We start from the raw sequence: 22,754 nt of genomic DNA on the forward strand, positions 1-22,754 counted from the left end.
GAAATACATCCACTGGGCACACATCAAGAAGCAGTCATCGGACTTACAACCCTTTGACTCGACCACCAGGGAAATACATCCACTGGGCACACAACAAGAAACAGTCAACGGACTCAACCACCAGGGACTTTGGAAAACACCCACTGTATCCACGATCCACAAGAAATCAACCACTCACATAATATCCAGCCACTGAATCCATCAGCCAGCAACACAGAGATCAAAAAAAAAAAATGGAAAACCTCGTCGCCGAGCAGCTCAAAACGGCCGAAGCCATAAAAAGGGCTCATATCAATATGAAGAAAGATTCACCATCGAGAAAAACCAAAGAATACTGCGACAGGAAGATGGCACAATTAAATGAAGAATGGGACAACTTCAAAGAAACTCATCAGAAGCTACAAGAACTTCCGAAAACCCATGAATATCATGCCAAGGACGTATATGGCCAAGCCGAAAAGATTTATCAACAAGCAATTGCCCATTTGGAAAAAATTGAGCAAAAACTTCAGGAAGATGGACTTACGACGGAAGGAAATGCCCACAAACCATTAATTACCGATTCCCAAATCATCAAAGAACAGATGTCGAGCATTCAATTATTCCTGAAAGATCTGAACAAAATCAACAACCTACTAGAAGATGAAAGTTATTACGAACTACTGAAGGTCAAACAACAAAATATGGAAAGAAGATGGTCAGAAATTGTCTCTCTGGAAATCAAAATAAACGCTCTGGGAACAGAAGATGCAGAGTTATATTCAAAAAATGGATACTTCGATGAGGCAAATGAAAAGTACGAAGAAACCCAAGCCAAATTAATAACCACAATCCGAAGAGAAAATTCAGCAGGATCCTCAAAAATTAATCTTCCAACTACAACTATTCCGACATTCACTGGACTGTATGACTCATGGCCCAACTTCCGAGATATATTCAAGCAACTAGTAGACAACAACAGTTTCTTCGGAGGTGTAGAAAAAATGCAACTGTTGAAAACAAATCTCAGAGGAGAGCCCGCCAGAATTATCCAACATCTGGAAATATCATCTTCCAACTACCAAACAGCCTGGAAACTCATAGAGGAAAGATACAACAACCCAAGGATGCTGTTCAATAAACACATGGACAATCTTCTCAATTTCACCAATCTGAATTCTGAATCAGCAGGAGCCATGAACAAATTACATGACACTATTAGGGAAAGCACAGAAGCCCTCAGAAACATGAATATAAACAAATGGGAAGACATAATTGCATATATCATGCTAAGAAAACTGGATTCAACTACAGCAAATCTCTACGAGCAAAGTGTAAACAAGCCACGAGATATTCAGCACCTGGATGACCTCATCAGCTTCCTAGCTCAACGTTTCCAAACACTTGAAGTCGTCAGAACGAATACAAAGAAACCAGAAAGAAAATACGATGAACACCAGAAAATAAACAGTCACCTCCAGAGAACAACAAAATGCAGCAAATGCAATAGTATCCACGAAATCTACAGATGTGAAAAATTCAAAAATCTTAGCTTAGCTGAAAGAGAAGCACACATCAACCAAAAACAACTATGCAGGAACTGCCTGAGTCACCACTTCAAACAAATCTGTCACTGTCGTTCCAGATGCCAAAAATGCAATGGTCGCCATCATACAATGCTCCATCGAGAAAAGCGAAATGATGATACAAAAAGGCCACATCCTTCCAACCCCACTCAAGAAAGGGTCAATTCACATCTGGGACACGCAAAGAACAACCTTCAAGAATCAAAGACCTCAGTGCTAGCAACCGCCCTCATCAGAGCTACCAACAAAAACGATGAAAAAATAACTCTAAGAGCCCTGATTGACCCAGGATCACAAGCCTCTTTCATCACAACGGCCGCAGCTCAAGCATTGGGAAAACAAAAAATCAAACAAAACGCTGAAATAACCGGCCTAGGAAATACCGCTACGGAATCCAGGTGGAAAATAAATACGAACATTACACCCAACTTCGACAGTGAATTTGCGATGGACGCTGAGCTCAATGTAATAGGCAAAGTTACAAATAATATGCCATCCACTCACCTTTATACCAAAATACAACTCGCAGATCCATTATTCCATGTACCAGGTCCAATCGACGTTCTACTCGGAATTGACTACTTCCTCAAGTATATGAAGTCGGGATTCAAGGCAACAGAGGATGGACTAGTGGCACAAAACACTCACTTCGGATGGATTATTAGTGGAACCGCATCATCGAGTCCACAACTTCGTGTAACAAGCTTGATCACGAATTTGAATGAAAATTCACAACTCACAAAATTCTGGAACATCGAAGAAGCAGAAAATTCCGAGGAAACAACAAACGACGATACTTTCGTCGAAGAATTTTACTCCAACACCTTTCGACGGGACGAGCACGGTTATACTGTGAAACTTCCATTCAAGAAAAGTACAACTCAGCTAGGAGAATCGAAGCAGAGGGAACTGGCACGACTATTTCAATTGGAAAACAAGCTGGATAAAGACGAAAAGCTCAGAACTATGTATAAAGAATTCATGCAGGAATACATTGCGCTAGGTCATATGAAAATTGCTAGCTCAAATAATTCAGCGAAGAGGTATTATATTCCACATCAACCTGTATGAAAGAAGAACGTGATACGACAAAGCTAAGAGTCGTATTCGATGCAAGCGCAAAGACAAGTACCGGACTCAGCCTAAACGACATACTTCACACAGGACCTAAACTACAGCAAGATCTCATAGATATTCTGATAAGATGGCGAAAACACAAAATAGCCATAACAGCTGACATCGAGAAAATGTATAGGCAGGTGAAATTGGACAGAGAAAACCAGCCATTACACTCTATACTCTGGAGAAACACCAAAGATGAGCCAATTCAAACCTACGAATTAACCACTGTAACCTACGGTACAGCACCAGCAGCTTACCTGGCCATAAGAACAATGAGACAACTAGCTACAGATGAAAAGAAAAACCACCCCCTTGCGGCTGAAATAGTGCTACGGGATTTCTACGTGGACGATCTTCTGAGTGGCGCTGACACTATTGAAGAAGCACGACATATACAAAAGGAAGTAACTGACCTACTCAAAAAGGGAGGATTCAATATAAGAAAGTGGAAATATAACGTACTGACCGAAAGCAAATCCACCGTCACGCTGGACGACAAAAATGGACCAACCAAGACGCTCGGTATAACATGGACTCCCAGAGAAGATAATATTCAGTATCTAATAAAACGAAACTCCGAACATCGGTTAACCAAAAGAAAAATCTTATCAGAAATCGCCACAATCTTCGATCCTCTTGGATTATTATCTCCAATCATTATACAGGCGAAACTGTTAATGCAAGAAATATGGAAAACCAACACATCTTGGGATGAACCACCACCAGAGCACATCAGGAACACCTGGAAAAACTTCAGAAACGAGCTTCCAAAATTAGAAGAAATTCAAGTTCAACGCTGGATTCACCTACGACGTGGTCAACCCTTGGAAATACATGGATTCTCAGATGCATCCCTGAAAGCATATGGCGCTGCAGTATACATAAAAACAACAGACACAAATGGGAACACCCACGTAGGACTCCTGGCTTCCAAATCAAAAGTATCACCACTAAAAAATACAAAGACAATCCCGCAGTTAGAACTCTGCGCAGCCCTTCTTCTAGCCAAACTCATCAAACGCTGCGTTACGGCCCTGAATCACAACAATTCGAAAATATTCACCTGGTCCGACTCTCAAGTAGTAATATCATGGATAAACGCTGACGCTGGAAAGTGGAAAATGTTCGTCGCGAACAGAGTTCGAGAAATCCATAACCTGCTAGGTCAAGGTCACTGGTACTACGTAAGGTCAGCCGATAATCCGGCAGATTTAATCTCACGAGGATTGAGACCCAGCGCGCTTGCAAGCAATAACCTTTGGTGGAATGGACCCGAATGGCTAAAGCATGGACTGAAAGAAGAAATCCCACAATAACTACAATTACTCCCTTCTGACACACAGGAAGTCACGAAGGAATTGAAGAAAACAGAAATTTCCGCGAATACCGCAAGCGTGGAGAATCAGCCAAAAATATTGAGTAAATACTCTTCATGGAAAAAAACGGTGAGAATTATGGCGTACTGCAGGAGATTCCTGAAACCAGAAAATCGCAGATCCACCACATCCCTGGAAGCAGAAGAACTACAGGAGAGTGAAAAAGCTCTTCTCAAGCTTACACAACACACATATTTTCAAAATGACATTGAGCTGATCATCAAAACAGGAAAAGTGAAGAAGTCCAGCCACCTGAAAAGTCTTAACCCATACATAGATCACGAAGGCCTACTCAGAGTAGATGGGAGAATACATAACGCACCCCTAGAATATAGCCAAAGGCATCCAATTATACTACCCACAAGGAGCCACATTACTAACCTCATAATAAGAAACGCTCATCATCAAACCTTGCATGGAGGAAACCAAGCTACTTTGAATTATTGTATTGGATAATTCAAGCGAAGAACAAAGTTAAGCAGATGATCCGGCAATGTGTTGTATGTACACGATTCCGAGCAGAGACAAGAAACCAATTAATGGGATCACTGCCAACTCCCAGAGTAGCTCCGTCGCATCCATTCACCCACACTGGTGTCGATTACGCTGGGCCGATACAGATAAGACTCTCCAGAGGAAGAGGATGTAAATCCTACAAAGGATACATAGCAGTTTTTATATGTCTATCAACGAAGGCAATCCACATAGAAGCTGTCACGGACCTTACATCGACCGCCTTCATGGCTGCCTTCAGGAGATTCATCTCGCGCAGGGGAATATGCACCGATTTGTACTCAGACAACGGCACAAACTTCGTAGGAGCCAAGAAAATCCTGGACAAGGAAACAAAAGATGCCATTGACGAACAAGCCATAAAAGAAGCAGTTGCCACCGAAGCCGTGAGATGGCACTGGAACGCTCCAGCATCCCCCCATCATGGAGGTCTTTGGGAAGCTGGAGTCAAGTCCATCAAATATCATCTGAAACGAACAATCGGCAATCACACTTTAACATATGAAGAACTGTCAACGTTGCTCTGCCAAATTGAAGCATGCCTGAATTCACGCCCACTAATAGCACTCTCAGAAGATACAGAGGAAATAGATGTCATTACACCAGGACATTTCTTAATCGGTCACCCTCTCAAGGCGATTCCAGAACATCACAGCCACTAGATGAAAGATTGAGTCTTCGAAATAGATGGTCTCTTATCCAGGCGATAAAGAAAGACTTTTGGAGGAAATGGTCCAGCGAATACCTGACTCGCCTTCAACATAGATCGAAATGGACTAGGAGAGAAGAGAACTTGAAAATAGGAGACATTGTGTTGATAAAGCAAGAACACGTCAACCCAAACAACTGGCCCCTCGCAAAAGTTAGTGAAACGCACCACGGCAACGATGGTTTAGTACGGGTGGTGACCTTACGCACCAAAGATAATCCCAACTTAAAAAAAAACGATTACGAAAATCTGTAAACTGCCCGTTACGAGCGAAGAAGAAGAAAACCTGAAAATTCCCATGGCACCCACACAAAGGAAAGAAAAAAACAAATTTCTAGTAACACTTCTGACCTTGTTGTGCATATTTACCCCATCCTATGCCGATTTCACAGAAACTCCAATGAAACCCGGACTCTACGTGGAACATATGGGACAAGCCTGTATAAATGCTGGCACGCTGAAACTCAAACTTAACGTATCTAGGGAACAAATAGCTGCGGACAGAGATAACGTCAGAAACACCTCCCTGCAATTTCACACCATCTGCGAAAGGATCGCTACTCATTCAGTAAATACCCATTGCAGAGAATTCGAACATCATATAAGGGAAATGGAAAATGAAGCTGTGTCCTTGATAGAAAGTTTGCTTGATGGAAAAACAAGACAACGAAGAGGAATCCTTGGAAAACTCATGACAGCCGTTTTTGGAGTTAATGAAGAAGTATACCGTGATATCGACGACCTACATGACAACCAACAACACTTAATCAGCCTCACAAATCGTCAATCCAAAATAATGATATCTACACTGGCCACTTTGAACACAACGGAAACACGAATTAACCAGAAGCTGGAAAATTTCCGTCGAAAATTCAATGAAGGAATAAGAGTTATCAATGATATGCACGCATGGTATAAAACAGTCGATGAAAATTCCTTGAACTTACAAGCGATGAACAACTTCCAACTTGCAAGCAACTACCTCGAAGAAATACGCGAAAAGTATCGAAAGATAATGAAAGCCCACTACTCTCAAGGGCACATAATAGACTTCATAACACCGCCAGCATTAAGAAAAATCGCTAAGGATGTTGAAATGAAATTGCCATCTTACCTGAAGATCCTCATAAAACCGGCATGGAAAATGGAAACGCGATATGACAATGACAGCCTATCAATTAACTGCTATTTATATGTGGTACAGAGGAGATATTACGATCTGATAAAAGTTACCCCGATACCAGAAGAAAAACCAAACAAAACATTTGTGGAACCAGGGATAACCTCTTCAGTTCTTGGCGTTGAGTATAACACTCAAAAATACTTCGAGCTCACAGAACAGGAGGACGCCAAGACAAGAAAAGTTGCAGATAACATTTATTTATGCAACCCCAGTATCGTCAGGAATATGGACAAACACCCCAACTGCGTAATCAACGAAATATTCAAACAACCCCATCAAAAAAGATGTCCTTCCTACAGCTACCGGGTATCCAGTATATTGTGGAGGAAATTGAAAAAACCGAACTCCTGGCTCTACATTTCCGACCATGCAGTGACAGTTTCAATCACATGTGATGGTGAAAGAGAAGAAATCACTATAAACGGAACAGGAATAGTACAAGTATCCCCACATTGTACGATACACACCGACGGGAGCATCTTAAGAGCCGACACTTTCGACGAAAAGGCCGTCATTGGAACATACGTCCATCCAATGACCATGAACTTGACGACACAGGAATTCCCAGTGACACATCACATAGCGGAAGAAGAAGAACTCCAAACATCTGGAGAAATAAACAAACTCCTGGTACAACAATCTAACCTGAGCGACGAAGTATCAGGTTACCGTTGGAAACAATATCACTTGCATTCAACGATAAACTCCAGCACGAACATCGTAATAATCATTGTCATTGTTTTACTTATTGTTTACTTTTTGAAACATAGGAAACAACAACAAGCACCTGCTGATGCACACGCGAGCAATAGACCAGTTCATCCTGAGGAGATCGAGCTGCAGCCAATATACAATGACTCCAGACTAGGTGTCCAGCTCCAGGGATGACAACCACCAGCAAAGACATCAAGACCCCAACCACATCACCATGGCCGCCGGGAATATGTACGAAACGTACAATAAATATCCAAAATTAAATATAATATATCAAAAATTCATAAACTCAATTCAACCAAATATTTCCATTCGAAATTATTTAGATCATCCGCTCTTTCATAATTGTTATTTTCTGTGTAAGTAGGCCAGGTGAGACAAAGGATTGCAATAGTTTGCTTTAATATCTAACATTCCTTAATCCAACTACGGCAATTTTGCAAGTAAAGAAAAATGTACTGAATATGCAGAATGTAAGTCGATTTCGATGATGTGGTCTTGACGTCATTGTACAATTTGACTATATTATAGTTTGTTAGATTAGGAAATAAACGTTCATTAACAAGTGATCCGCATTATCAATCTCAATCCTCGAGTCCCTAAGTTTTCACCAACCCAGAACTCTTAGAACTTGAGGTACAATTGAGATACCACCCCAACACATATTCATTGTGAAGTTATGCATAGAAAAGATAAAATATGTTTTATCATATATAATTTATAACTCGCTCAAATATGGAATATATCCAGAAGGTTTAAAATCTGCCTTAATCAAACCTTTACTAAAAACAGGTGATCCATCAGATATAAATAATTATCGTCCTATTAGTTTGTTACCGAGCTTTTCAAAAATATTTGAACATGTGATGGTTGTAAGAGTGCTCTCTTTTTTTCATGATTGTGGTATTTTTACTGAGACACAGCATGGCTATCTTGCTGGAAGATCAACTCAAACAGCTATTTTTCAATTCACAAAAAGTATAGTCAAACTAATTAAAAGTAATAACATTGCTTTGGGACTATTTTTAGACTTGTCCAAAGCCTATGATACTTTAGATCGAAAGCATATGTTGGAAAAACTTAATTTGTATGGCATTAGAGGTAATGCTGGGGCATGGTTTGAATCCTATCTGTCAGCTAGGTATCAGAGGGTAGAAGTAATAAAAGATGGTTTCAAAGAAAGATCAGAACGAATAGAGAATATTGTAGGAGTGCCACAAGGCAGTATTCTGGGCCCAATTCTGTTTATAATCTTCATCAATGATTTATGCAAGATAGCACTGAACTCAGATTTAATTATTTCAAGTTTTGCCGATGACACAAGTTTGCTGGTGGGGGCGAAAACAATAGTCGATCTAACTAATCGAAGCGAGTTTTTCTTTAAAAAAGCACAATCATGGTTCGAACAAAATAAATTGGTTTTAAATGAGAAAAAGACCAACATTGTCATTTTTACCACAAACCGAAGTAGATTAGAAAAACCTGGTCAAATAACAATAAATAATAATGAATTTTCTATTTCAGAGTACACCAAATTTTTAGGTGTATACATTGACAAATTTTTAAAATTCGACCATCATACAAATATCGTGTCAAAGAAACTTAGCGGAATTTGTTATGCTATACGAACAGCTTCTAAATATGTTGAAGTAGAATCACTCAAAATATTGTATCATGCTAATTTTGAGTCAGTATTAAGATACGGAATAATTTTTTGGGGACTTAGAGAAAATTTAGAAACTGTGATGATATTCAAAAAAGGGTAATTAGGGTTATATATAAAATAAAATACAGAGAAAGCTGTAGAGGAGTATTCAAACAAAAAGGTATTCTAACAGTGAGCGGCTTATATTTGAATGATTGTTTGCTTTTCCTGTTTAAGAATAAAAATAACTTCATAACTACTGAAAAATACTCATCAAGATCATTGGACATAAACTTTCCTATACACAGATTAACATTAACAGAAAACAACCCATCATACATGTGTATTAGAATATTTAATAAACTACCAAAAAGAATAAAATCCATCTGTAATCTAAAAAAATTCAAGAGAGAAATTTATTCTCTATTGTTAAACTTAGAGCCATATAGACTAGCAGAGTATTTTGGTGCAAACTTAGTTTAATCTTTCCTGCTTTTTTTTTGACGTCATTTCATTTATTGTTGTGTTTATATACGTTATGTGAACATGTACATTATTTGAAATAAAGTGGTGTTATTATTATTATTATTATTATTATTCATTGAACTCGCTATAACTGAATATCTGCTGAAATTCTCATTAAACCTTTAGACGAACTTCTGCAACCTCCTTTATTTTATAATATCCTCATGATACGGAGCGACATTCCATAAACAGAAAAATTTTCTGCTTTTTCTGTTAAAAAAAAATAATGGTGGTATCTATGAACCACCATCTATTTTCTTTCCTACTAATGGTTGTATTTTGCTTTTTATCTGTAAGTAACAAATCTGTAGAGTACGAACGATCGGTCACATAGGTTCGTAAATAATGCAATTCTGGAAATGTTTCTGTAACTATCTTCATCACAGTGTTAAGTTTGAACTACTTAGTAAAAATTTACGGATTTCTGTAAGCTACAGGTCACTAAAATCGTCCAGGAGTTTATGAAAAGTTACAGATTGACTTACAGATGAAAGCAGAATACCACCATTAATTTTATTATCTAATTTTCAACCAAACGATATTCCTTGTTCCAACGGTATAACGCGTTCTCTGTCATTTGTTCACTTAACGTAGTTCAGTCATTGCATTTTGTAGTTCATATCTTACATATAGTTCCCGTACTTCCCAGTTTCCGCACCTCCCGCCTTTCCATATGCCTCGATGGTGGGAAGAAGTGCATAGTGCATGAAACGTTCGACGTGTCCCCAGTCCCCACCTTATTCGAGTCATAGACAACCTCCAGTGACTGACGATAGTGAGAGAGTGTGGTGTGCTAATCAAATGCGATAAACAATGGAAAAATTCGTGTATGAAGATTTGCAAAATATGTGTAGATTATGTTTCTCGAAAACTTCATTACTTAGTATTTTTGATGTTCGTTTAGAATCAACAGAAAGCATGGCAGAAGTGATTGAAGTTACAACAGGAGTCAAGGTAGGTTATTCCTCATAAGATTAAGATTATTGAGTGTAATTGCTTCGAATATTGACGATTGAAAAAATTCTTGAATATAGAAACAACCCGGAACGAGTGCCTTGGGTAGACACGCGATTGCGCGTTTTGTGTAAATAGGTAGTAGAAATCTTTTTACGTGAAATGTTACGAGAAACAAGAATAGTATGACGATTTACAAAATATGTGTAGACTATGTTTCTCGAAGACTTCATTTTACTTGATATTTTTATAATAGTTTAGAATTAACAGAAAACATGACAGAACTAATCGGAATTACAAGTTAAGTTCATTCCTCGATAATATTAGGATTATTGAGTGTTAATTCTTGGAATATTGACGATTGGAAAAATTATCGAAGACAGAAACAACCCGAAACGAGTGCCTAGGGTAGACACTGCGATTGCGCGTTTTGTGTAAATAGTATATAGAAATCTTTTTAAGTGGAATGTTTAGATGAACTACATAGTATATCTATAAAACGTTTCAAAGATTCTATTCATTGCTGACATATGTTTATGCTGATTGCAACATTCATCAATATAATGGGGCAGAGGAGGAGTTCTGCGCAGGTGCAGGAATATTAAGAATAAAAATGCCTGATTAGTTCTATCCAATTCTGATACATGGCTTTATGAACTGACAGAAATGAAATGAATTTTTTTCACAATCGATTGAATATTTTCGACCTTAACCTAACAATATGATGATATTTGATTTAAGTGGTTCCCAACTTATTGTGACCCATCGCCCCGTTTTAGAGGTTGACTAATCTTACCGTCCCCTTTTCATTTTATGCTTAGTTTTGATTGAAGAGAAGTGTTTATAAAAGAGCATTCGATAATTATTTTTAGAGTTTTATCTAGGTGTGTATTCTATCTTGAGTGACTACTCCATAATGAAATATTAAATAACTAAAATGTGGGTGATTTATTGCATATTTTTTGAAGAAGACAGAAGGGAAATTATGAATCGCGATTATAGACGTACATTGAAGGAAATAGGATTACATGTACATAAAATGGAAAATGAACATAAAGATTCGAAAACTGTTATTAATAGATTTCAACTCAGCGGTGACTGCCTTGTGCTTGGTGGATTTTAGTTAAAGCTTGAATATTCTGTATAATTTCGGTCAAGTTCGGGCGTAAGTCTCCTTCGAGGCAAAATGTCCAACTTATTTATTCGTTTTTTTAGGAGCTGGACAACAGAACTGAATCCCTTCTCATTTAAATATGTTAACGGAAACGAAATGAGAAGTGGTTCATTCAGTTTTTCTCCACAGTTGTGGATAAGTGTCCATGAGCTTACCCAGGCTAACTTGTAAAAGCTTTGCTGAAAATTATTTTCGCCTCACAGTAGAACTTCAGATCTAGAAACTCACTCTGCAGAGTAATCAAGCGCAACCACAGCTTCAGACGAAAATGGATCCAGAATCCAATCCTGAATCTGTGACTCGATCAAATCTTCTTGATTCCATGTCAGTTTTTAACTGGTCAAGGTGAATTTTCTCTATTCTGGAATTCGAAATTGTACCGGTGTGAACCTAGCCGACCGTTTCCAGCAGATCGTTCGACGGAAACACCCGAACGCGGTGACCAGTGGCGTACAATGAAAATTTTATAACACGGAAAATATTCGTCGGAGCATAACCATATTTGATGTGTAGGATCTTTATATCGATGTGATTAACCACAATGAAAATCAGCGACTCGTATAGAGATCCAGGGGTTGATTCGTCATCCCTTATATTTCGGAATTCGATAACACGAAAACTATTCGCCGGAGCATAACCATATTTGGTATGTAGGATCGTTATATCGATGTGATTAACCACAATGAAAATCAGCGACTCGTATAGAGATCCAGGGGTTGATTCGTCATCCCCTAAATTTCAAAATTCGATAACACATAAACTATTCGCCAGAGCATGACCATATTCGAAATGTAGGATCGATAAATCGATGTGATTAACCACAAAAAAATCAGCGATTCGTATAGGAATCCAGGGGGTGATTAGTCATCCCCTGAATTTCAAAATTCGATAACACATAAACTATTCGCCGGAGCATAACCATATTTGGTATGTAGGATCGTTATATCGATGTGATTAACCACAACAAAAATCAGCGACTCGTATAGGGATCCAGGGGTTGATTCGTCACCCCTCAAATTTCAAAATTCGATAACACAGAAACTATTCGCCGGAGCATTATTATATTTCTTATGTAGGATCGTTATATCGAAGTGATAACCACTAAAAAAATCAGCGACTCGCATAGGGATCCAGGGGGTGATTCGTTATCCCCTAAATTTCAAAATTTTATAACACGGAAACTATGCGCCGCAGCATAACCAAATTTGGTATGTAGGATCGTTATATCGGGGTGATTAACCACAAATAAAATCAGCGACTCGCATAGGGATCCAGGAGGTGATTCGTCATCCCTTATATTTCGAAATTCGATAACACGGAAACTATTCGCCGGAGCATAACCATATTTGGTATGCAGGATAATTATATCGATGTGATTAACCACAAGAAAAATCAGCGACTCGTATAGGGATCCAATGGTGGGTTCCTCATCCCCTAAATTTCAAAATTCGATAACACAGAAATTATTCGCCGTAGCATAACCACAAAAAAAAATCAGCGACTTGCATAGCGATTCAGGGGGTCATTCGTCATCTCCTAAATTTCAAAATTTCATAACACGGAAACAATTATCCGGAGCATAACCTTATTTGGTATGTAGGATCTTTATATCGATGTGATTAACCACAAGAAAAATCAGCGACTCGCATAGGGATCCAGGGAGGGATTTGTTATCCCCTAAATTTCAAAATTTTATAACACGGAAACTATTCGCCGGAGCATAACCATATTTGGTATGTAGGATTGTTAGATCGATGTGATTGACAACTCAAAAAATCAGCGACTCGCAAAGGGATCCAGAGGGGGATTTGTCATCCTTTAAATTTCAAAATTTCATAAAACGGAAACTATTATCCGGAGCATAACCATATTTGGTATGTAGGATCGTTATATCGAGGTGATTAACCACAAAGAAAATCAGCGACTCGCATAGGGATCCAGGGGGTGATTCGTAATCCCCATAAATTTCAAAATTATATAACACGGAAACTATTAGCCGGAGCATAACCATATTTGGTGTGTAGGATCTTTATATCGATGTGATTAACTACAAGAAAAATCAGCGACTCGGAAAGAGATCCAGGGGGTGATTCGTCATCCCCTGTGTAATAAAATTTTGAAATTTGCGGGATGACGAATCACCCCCTGATCCCTTTGAGAGTCGCTGATTTTTTGAGTTGTCAATCACATCGATATAACAATCCTACATACCAAATATGGTTATGCTCCGGCGAATAGTTTCTGTGTTATCGAATTACGAAATATAAGGGATGACTAATCACCCCCTGGATCCCTATGCGAGTCACTAATTTTTTGTGTGGTTGATCACATCGATTAACGATCCTACATACCAAATATGGTTATGCTCCGGCGAATAGTTTCTGTGTTATCGAATTTCGAAATATAAGGGATGACTAAACACCTCCTGGATCCCCATGCTTGTCACTGATTTTTCTTGTTGTTAATCACATCGATATAACGATCCTGCATATCAAATATTGTTATGCTCCGGCGAATAGTTTCTGTGTTATCGAATTTCGAAAAATAAGGGATGACTAATCAACGAACCTAGCAGACCGTTTCCAGCAGGCCGTTCGACGGAAACACCCGAACGCGGTGACCAGTGGCGTACAGCCAAAATTTGCAACACGGAAACTATTCGTCGGAGCATAACCATATTTGGTATGTAGGATCGTTATATGGATGTGATTGACCACACAAAAGTCAGCTACTCGCATGGGGATCCAGGGGGTGATTAGTCATCCCCTCAATTTCAAAATTTCATAACACGGAAACTATTCGCCGGAGCATAACCATATTTGGTATGTAGGATTGTTAGATCGATGTGATTGACAACTCAAAAAATCAGCGACTCGCAAAGGGATCAGAGGGTGATTCGTCATCCCCTAAATTTCGAAATTTTATTACACAGGGGATGACGAATCACCCTCTGGATCTCTTTCCGAGTCGCTGATTTTTCTTGTAGTTAATCACATCGATATAGAGATCCTACATACCAAATATGATTATGCTGTGGCGAATAGTTTCCGTTTTATGAAATTTTGAAATTTAGGGGATGACGAATCCCCCCCTGGATCCCTATGCGATCCGCTGATTTATCTTGTGGTTAATCACATCGATATAAAGATCCTACATATCAAATATGGTTATGCTGTGGCGAATAGTTTCCGTATTATAAAATTTTGAAATTTAGGGAATTACGAATCACCCCCTGGATCCCTATGCGAGTCGCTGATTTTCTTTGTGGTTGATCACCTCGATATAACGATCCGACATACCAAATATGGTTATGCTATGGCGAATAGTTTTCGTTTTATAAAATTTTGAAATTTAGGGGATGACGAATCCCCCCCTGGATCCCTATGCGATCCGCTGATTTATCTTGTGGTTAATCACATCGATATAAAGGTCCTACATATCAAATATGGTTATGCTGTGGCGAATAGTTTCCGTATTATAAAATTTTGAAATTTAGGGAATTACGAATCACCCCCTGGATCCCTATGCGAGTCGCTGATTTTCTTTGTGGTTGATCACCTCGATATAACGATCCGACATACCAAATATGGTTATGCTATGGAGAATAGTTTTCGTTTTATAAAATTTTGAAATTTAGGGGATGACGAATCCCCCTCTGGATCCCTATGCGATCCGCTGATTTATCTTGTTGCTAATCACATCGATATAAAGATCCTACATATCAAATATGGTTATGCTGTGGCGAATACTTTCCGTATTATAAAATTTTGAAATTTAGGGAATTACGAATCACCCCCTGGATCCCTATGCGAGTCGCTGATTTTCTTTGTGGTTAATCACATCGATATAAAGATCCTACATACCAAATATGGTTATGCTCCGGATAATTGTTTCCGTGTTATGAAATTTTGAAATTAAGGGGATGACGAATTACCCCCTGAATCACTATGCGAGTCGCTGATTTTATTGTGGTTAATCACCTCGATATAACGATACTACATACCAAATATGGTTATGCTGCGGCGAACAGTTTCTGTGTTATCCAATTTTGAAATTTAGGGGATGACGAATCAACCCCCGGATCCCTATACGAGTCGCTGATTTTTTTTTGTAGCTAATCACATCGATATAAAGATTCTACACACCAAATATAGTTATGCTTCAGCGAATAGTTTCTGTGTTATCGAATTACGAAATATAAGGGATGACTAATCACCCCCTGGATCCCTATGCGAGTCACTAATTTTTTGTGTGGTTGATCACATCGATATAACGATCCTACATACCAAATATGGTTATGCTACGGCGAATAGTTTCTGTGTTATCGAATTTCGAAATATAAGGGATGACTAATCACCTCCTGGATCCCCATGCGTGTCACTGATTTTTCTTGTGGTTAATCACATCGATATAACGATCCTACATACCAAATATGGTTATGCTCCGGCGAAAAGTTTCTGTGTTATCGAATTTCGAAAAATAAGGGATGACTAATCACCCGAAAACGAACCTAGCAGACCGTTTCCAGCAGGCCGTTCGACGGAAACAACCGAACGCGGTGACCAGTGGCGTACAGCCAAAATTTTATAACACGGAAACTATTCGTCGGAGCATAACCATATTTGGTATGTAGGATTGTTAGATCGATGTGATTGACAACTCAAGAAATCAGCGACTCGCAAAGGGATCAGAGGGTGATTCGTCATCCCCCAAATTTCGAAATTTCATTACACAGGGGATGACGAATAACCCCCTGGATCTCTTTTCGAGTCGCTGATTTTTCTTGTAGTTAATCACATCGATATAAAGATCCTACACACCATATATAGTTATGCTCCGGCTAATATAGTATCCGTATTATAAAATTTTGAAATTTAGGGGATGACGAATCCCCCCCTGGATCCCTATGCGAGTCGCTGATTTTTTTTGTGGTTTATCACCTCGATACAACGATCCTACATACCAAAAATGGTTATGCTGTGGCGAATAGTTTCCGTGTTATAAAATTTTGAAATTTGGGGGATGACGAATCCACCCCTGTATCCCAATGCGAGTCGCTGATTTTTCTTGTGGTTAATCACATCGATATAAAGATCCTACGTATCAAATATGGTTATGCTCCGGCTAATAGTTTCCGTATTATAAAATTTTGAAATTCAGGGGATTACGAATCACCCCCTGGATCCCTATGCGAGTCGCTGATTTTCTTTGTGGTTAATCACCTCGATATAACGATCCCACATACCAAAAATGGTTATGCTGCGGCGAACAGTTTCCGTGTTATAAAATTTTGAAATTTAGGGGATGACGGATCACCCTCTGGATCCCTATGCGAGTCGCTGATTTTTTTTGTACCTAATCACATCAATATAAAGATTCTACACACCAAATATAGTTAAGCTCTGGCGAATAGTTTCTGTGTTATCGAATTTTGAAATTTAGGGGATGAGGAATCAACCCTTCAATCCCTATACGAGTCGCTGATTTTTTTTTTGTAGCTAATCACATCGATATGAAGATTCTACAAACTAAATATAGTTATGCTCCGGCGAATAGTTTCTGTGTTATCGAATTTTGAAATTTAGGGGATGAGGAACCAACCCCTGGATCCCTATACGAGTCACTGATTCTTCTTGTGGTTAATCACATCGATATAATTATCCTGCATACCAAATATGGTTATGCTTGGGCGAATAGTTTCCGTGTTATCGAATTTCGAAATATAAGGGATGACGAATCACCTCCTGGATCCCTATGCGAGTCGCTGATTTTTTTTGTGGTTAATAACCTCGATAAAACGATCCTACATACCAAATATGGTAGCATTATTATATTTATTATGTAGGATCGTTATATCGAAGTGATTAACCACTAAAAAATTCAGCGACTCGCATAGGGATCCAGGAGGTGATTCGTCATCCCTTATATTTCGAAATTCGATAACACGCAAAATATTCGCAGGAGCATAAGTATATTTGGTGTGTAGAATCTTTATATCGATGTGATTAACCACAAGAAAACTCAGCGACTCGTATAGGGATCCAGGGGGTGATCCGTCATCCCCTAAATTTCAAAATTTTATAACTCGGAAACTGTTCGCCGGAGCATAACCATATTTGGTATGTAGGATTGTTATATCGATGTGATCAACCACACAAAAATTAGTGACTCGCATAGGGATCCAGGGGGTGATTAGTCATCCCTTATATTACGAAATTCGATAACACAGAAACTATTCGCCGGAGCATATCCATATTTGGTATGTAGGACCGTTATATCGATGTGATTAACCACACAAAAAGTCAGCGACTCGCATGGGGATCCAGGGGGTGATTAGTCATCCCTTATATTTCGAAATTCGATAACACAGAAACTATTCGCTGGAGCATAACCATATTTGGTATGTAGGATCGTTATATCGATGTAATTATTATGACTTTAGCCTTGCGGCCTTCACTCTCCTCTCCAGAGGAAAATTCACTTATCCCAGATATCTCAGATATCAAAAGGATTAAGCTCTGTTGGAACCCTTTCCAGGTTTTCGGGCTCGGGGTGGTGGTCGGGTCCGGGTCGCTCCTCGCCTCCCTGCTGTAGGTTGGATTCCTGCTCCACCCGCACTTCCTGTCGGCGCAGACGGTGTTCCTCTGCATTCCCCATGTACTTGCGTACAGTTCTCGCCGTTCCGAGCAGTACCGCCTTCTGCATGACTCTATAGATATTTTCGTCCAACTGAAGTTTCCTCAAGTTCTCCAGTAGTTTCTTCGGTATCAGGCCTGTAGATGAAATGACAATAGGGATGGTCTTGATATCTTTCAGCTTCCACTGTCTTCTGGTTTGTTCCTCGAGATCTCTGTATTTTGAAATTTTTTCAGTGTGCCTATCTAGAAGATTGTTATTATTTGGAATCACCACATCGATGAAAAGTGCTCTGTCCTCATCCTTATTGAGCAATATGAGGTCTGGTCTATTATGGGTTATTTTCCGGTCTGTCAGAACCGTGCGATCCCAGTAGAGCTTGTGATGTTCATTTTCCAATACAGCATCCGGATGGTAATTGTAATAAGGAACCTTTTTTGAACTTAGAAGTTGGTGTTATAGTGCCAATTCTTGGTGAAGAATCTTGGCAACAGCATCATGTCTATTTTAGTACTCCGTGCCCGCGAACTTCTGACATCCCCCGGTGATGTGCTGGGTAGTTTCATGTGTCGCACAGCCATAACGACAGCTATCGTCCGCCACTGGGGCATCCTTGGCGATATATTTCATGTAATTTCTTGTTGGAATCACCGGATCCTGGATGGCGAGCATGAAGCCCTCTGTCTCAGGAAACAACCTTCCGGAAGTCAACCAGTAGTTCGACGCAGATATGTCGACGTAATCATGGTTGACCTCGTTCTGGTGCCTTCCATGCAAAAGTTTGCCAATCAGTTTCTGCATTTTACTTTCTGCAGAGTGTTCGACGGTTTCCAAGTGATCCTTTTGTAGCTTTAACGGTGTAGAACTATCAGCAATACAAACTACTCGATGGAGTTCTGACGAAGCAGCCTTGGTCAGGAAATATTTTCGAAGTCCTTCAATTTCCTGGGACATACGGTTGGACAAATCAACAATTCCTCTACCCCCAAGATGTCGTGGCAGCTCTGTCCGTTCTATTGAGCTTTTGGGGTGATGTTCATTGTGTTTAGTCAGCATCGTCCTTATTTTTCTCTGTAGTGCTGCTAAATCGGTGGCCGTCCAAGAGATGATACCGAATGAATAGCTCAGCGCCGAGGAAGCGTAGGTGTTAATCGCTTTTATCAGATTCTTGCTGTTAAGACCAGTTCTCATTATCCTTCTCAATCTTCGGGTGAACTCCTCCGTTAATTCTTTCTTCATCTGGGTCTGATTGATTTTTCTTGCCTCTTTTATGCCTAGATACTTGTATGTTTCTCCTTCCTTCAATGCTTCAATTTCTGCACCTTCCTTGAGTTTGAACGTACCACCTTCTATTTTCCCTCTCGTTATGTTGAGCAGTCGACATTTTTCTAATCCAAACTTCATTTTAATGTCTTCCGAGAATCCTTCCACCATTTTCAGCATCTGTTGCATTTGTTTTTTGGTAGATGCGAAGAGTTTCAAATCGTCCATGTAAAGTAGATGATTCAGTTTCATCATAGTTCTACTGCCGTTTTTAATGGAAAATCCGTAGTCCGTAGAATTCAATCTATGAGACAAGGGATTCAGGGCCATGCAGAACCACAGAGGGCTCAGCGAGTCTCCTTGGAAAATTCCGCGTCTTATTGGAATAGGTCCTGTTGTAATGGAGCAATCTGTTGCTTTCATTTGAAGACTAGTACGCCAGGTTGACATGGCGTTTTTCAGGAACTTAACAATTATTACATTATTATTATTATTATTATTATTATTATTAACCACACAAAAAGTCAGCGACTCGCATGGGGATCCAGGGGGTGATTAGTCATCCCTTATATTTCGAAATTCGATAACACAGAAACTATTCGCCGGATTATAACCATATTTGGTATGTAGGATCGTTATATCGATGTGATTAACCACACAAAAAGTCAGCGACTCGCACGGGGATCCAGGGGGTGATTAGTCATCCCTTATATTTCGAAATTCGATAACACAGAAACTATTCGCCGGAGCATAACCATATTTGGTATGTAGGATCGTTATATCGATGTGATTAACCACACAAAAAGTCAGCGACTCGCATGGGGATCCAGGGGGTGATTCGTCATCCCTTATATTTCGAAATTCGATAACACGGAAACTATTCGCCGGAGCATAACCATATTTGGTATGCAGGATAACTATATCAATGTGATTAACCACAAGAAAAATCAGCGACTCGTATAGGGATCCGGGAGTTGGTTCCTCATCCCCTAAATTTCAAAATTCCATAACACAGAAATTATTCGCCGTAGCATAACCATATTTGGTATGTAGAATCGTTATATCGATGTGATTAACCACAAGAAAAATCAGCGGCTCGTATAGGGATCTAGGGGTTGATTCGTCATCCCCTAAATTTCAAAATTCGATAACACAGAAACTATTCGCCGGAGCATAACTATATTTGGTGTGTAGAATCTTTATATCGATGTGATTAGCTACAAAAGAAAATCAGCGACCCGCATAGGGATCCAGGGGGTGATTCGTTATCCCCTAAATTTTAAAATTTTATAACACGGAAACTGCGCTGCAGCATAACCATATTTGATATGTAGGATCGTTATATCGAGGTGATTAAAGACAAGGAAAATCAGCGACTCGCATAGGGATCCAGGAGGTGATCCCTTATATTTCGAAATTCGATAACACGGAAACTATTCGCCGGAGCATAACCATATTTGGTAAGCAGGATAATTATATCGATGTGATTAACCACACAAAAAGTCAGTGACTCGCATGGGGTTCCAGGACCGGTGTGAACCTAGCAGACCGTTTCCAGCAGACCGTTCGACGGAAACACCCGAACGCGGTGACCAGTGGCGTACAGCCAAAATTTTATAACACGGAAACTATTCGCCGGTGCATAACCATATTTGGAATGTAGGATCTTTATATCGATGTGAATAACCACAAAAAAAAATCAGCGACTCGCATAGGGATCCAAGGGGTGATTCGTCTACCCCTAAATTTCAAAATTTTATTACACGGAAACTATTCTCCGGAGCATAACCATATTTGGAATGTAGGATTTTTATATCGATATGATTAACCACACAAAAAATCAACGACTCGCATAGGGATCCAGGAGGTGATTCGTTGTCCCCTAAATTACAGAATTCTATAACACGGAAACTATTCGCCGGAGCATAACCATATTTGGAATGTAGGATATTTATATCGATGTGATTAACTACAAAAAAAATCGGCCACTCGCATAGGGATTCAGGGGGTGATTAGTCATCCCCTAAATTTCAAAATTTTATAAAACTGAAACTATTCGCCGGAGCATAACCATATTTGGTATGTAGGAAAAAAATCAGCGACTTTGAAATTCAGGAGATGACTAATCACCCCCTGGATCCCCATGCGAGTCGCTGATTTTTTTTGTGGTTAATGACATCGATATGAAGATCCTGTAAACCAAATATGGTTATGTTCCGGCGAATAGTTTCCGTTTTATAAAATTTTGAAATTTAGGGGATGGCTAATCACCTTCTGGATCCCTATGCGAGTCGCTGATTTTTTTTGTGGTTAATCACATCGATTTAAAGATCCTATATACCAAATATGGTTATGCTCCGGCGAATAGTTTCCCTGTTATCGAATTTCGAAATATAAGGGATGACTAATCACCCCCTGGATCCCTATGCGAGTCGCTGATTTTTTTTGTTGCTTATCACATCGATATAAAGATCCTACATTCCAAATATATGGTTATGCTCCGGCGAATAGTTTCCGTGTTATCGAATTTCGAAATATAAGGGATGACGAATCACCCCCTGGATCCCCATGCGAGTCGCTGATTTTTGTTGTTGTTAATCACATCGATATAAACATCCTACACACCAAATATGGTTATGCTCCGACGAATAGTTTTCGTGTTATTGAATTTTGGCTGTACGCCACTGGTTACCGCGTTCGGGTGTTTCCGTCGAACGGTCTGCTGGAAACGGTCTGCTAGGTTCACACCGGTCTCTACTATTCAGGCTGGTTACGCAATTGTCAACATAAAAACTTTCGATGAGCTGTGTAATGATTGATCTTGTTCCTTCCTCAGAGTTCTTGAGGCAATGCTTCAGGTGGTATTCGATTACTGCTCCTAAGAGGAATGGACTGCAAGTAACTCCAAAAACTACTTTTCGATGACGATACGTTTTGAGCTCTCCGGTATCATTCGACCATAAAAACCGCAAAAAAGCTGATTTGCAAAAAGGCTTTTCTGTCAGAAATCAGTCCAAATTTCGAAAGAGTGAGGGTATCAACTCGATCAAATTAACTTCTTTTTCCAAACACTGGTTCACGGATGGTTGCATCTTTTCTCGAGCAGAGGCATCAAAAACTGGCCTTATTTTTGGCTTATTATTATTATGTCCCTCTTTCAAAAAGTCTGATTGAGGATCTTTTTCAATGATATTTTCATTCAACCATTCTCTGAAAAATTCATCATACACATCATGATAACCATCTATCTTGACTTTCTTCAACAAGGAATCAAAACGTTTTTTCGCAATTCCATAATTACTTGGTAGTGGAGGGTGATCTTCGATTCATGGCATACAAACTTCATATCTTCCATCATCATTTCAAGAGATAGTA

The 22,754-nt window shown here is 39.4% G+C and overlaps 3 protein-coding genes across 3 annotated transcripts in view; all 3 read left to right on the forward strand.

Moving 5' to 3' along the window:
* The first annotated feature begins 2,632 nt into the window (after positions 1-2,632).
* Positions 2,633-4,003, forward strand: LOC123317704. The gene has a single exon (XM_044904312.1). The coding sequence runs from the start codon at positions 2,633-2,635 to the stop codon at positions 4,001-4,003; it is 1,371 nt and encodes a 456-aa protein (XP_044760247.1).
* A 599-nt stretch (positions 4,004-4,602) lies between these two features.
* On the forward strand, positions 4,603-5,238 carry LOC123317705. The gene has a single exon (XM_044904313.1). The coding sequence runs from the start codon at positions 4,603-4,605 to the stop codon at positions 5,236-5,238; it is 636 nt and encodes a 211-aa protein (XP_044760248.1).
* Positions 5,239-10,041: 4,803 nt separating this feature from the next.
* Positions 10,042-22,754, forward strand: part of LOC123317179 — a 35,996-nt gene continuing 23,283 nt past the window's right edge. Inside the window, exon 1 of the mRNA XM_044903569.1 lies at positions 10,042-10,306. Coding sequence (XP_044759504.1) covers positions 10,166-10,306 — 141 coding nt within the window. The 5' untranslated portion in view covers positions 10,042-10,165. The remainder of the gene's footprint in view (positions 10,307-22,754) is intronic.

The sequence above is a fragment of the Coccinella septempunctata genome, chromosome 7 (assembly GCF_907165205.1).
Source record: "Coccinella septempunctata chromosome 7, icCocSept1.1, whole genome shotgun sequence".
In the NCBI taxonomy this organism is placed as follows: Eukaryota; Metazoa; Arthropoda; class Insecta; order Coleoptera; family Coccinellidae; genus Coccinella; species Coccinella septempunctata.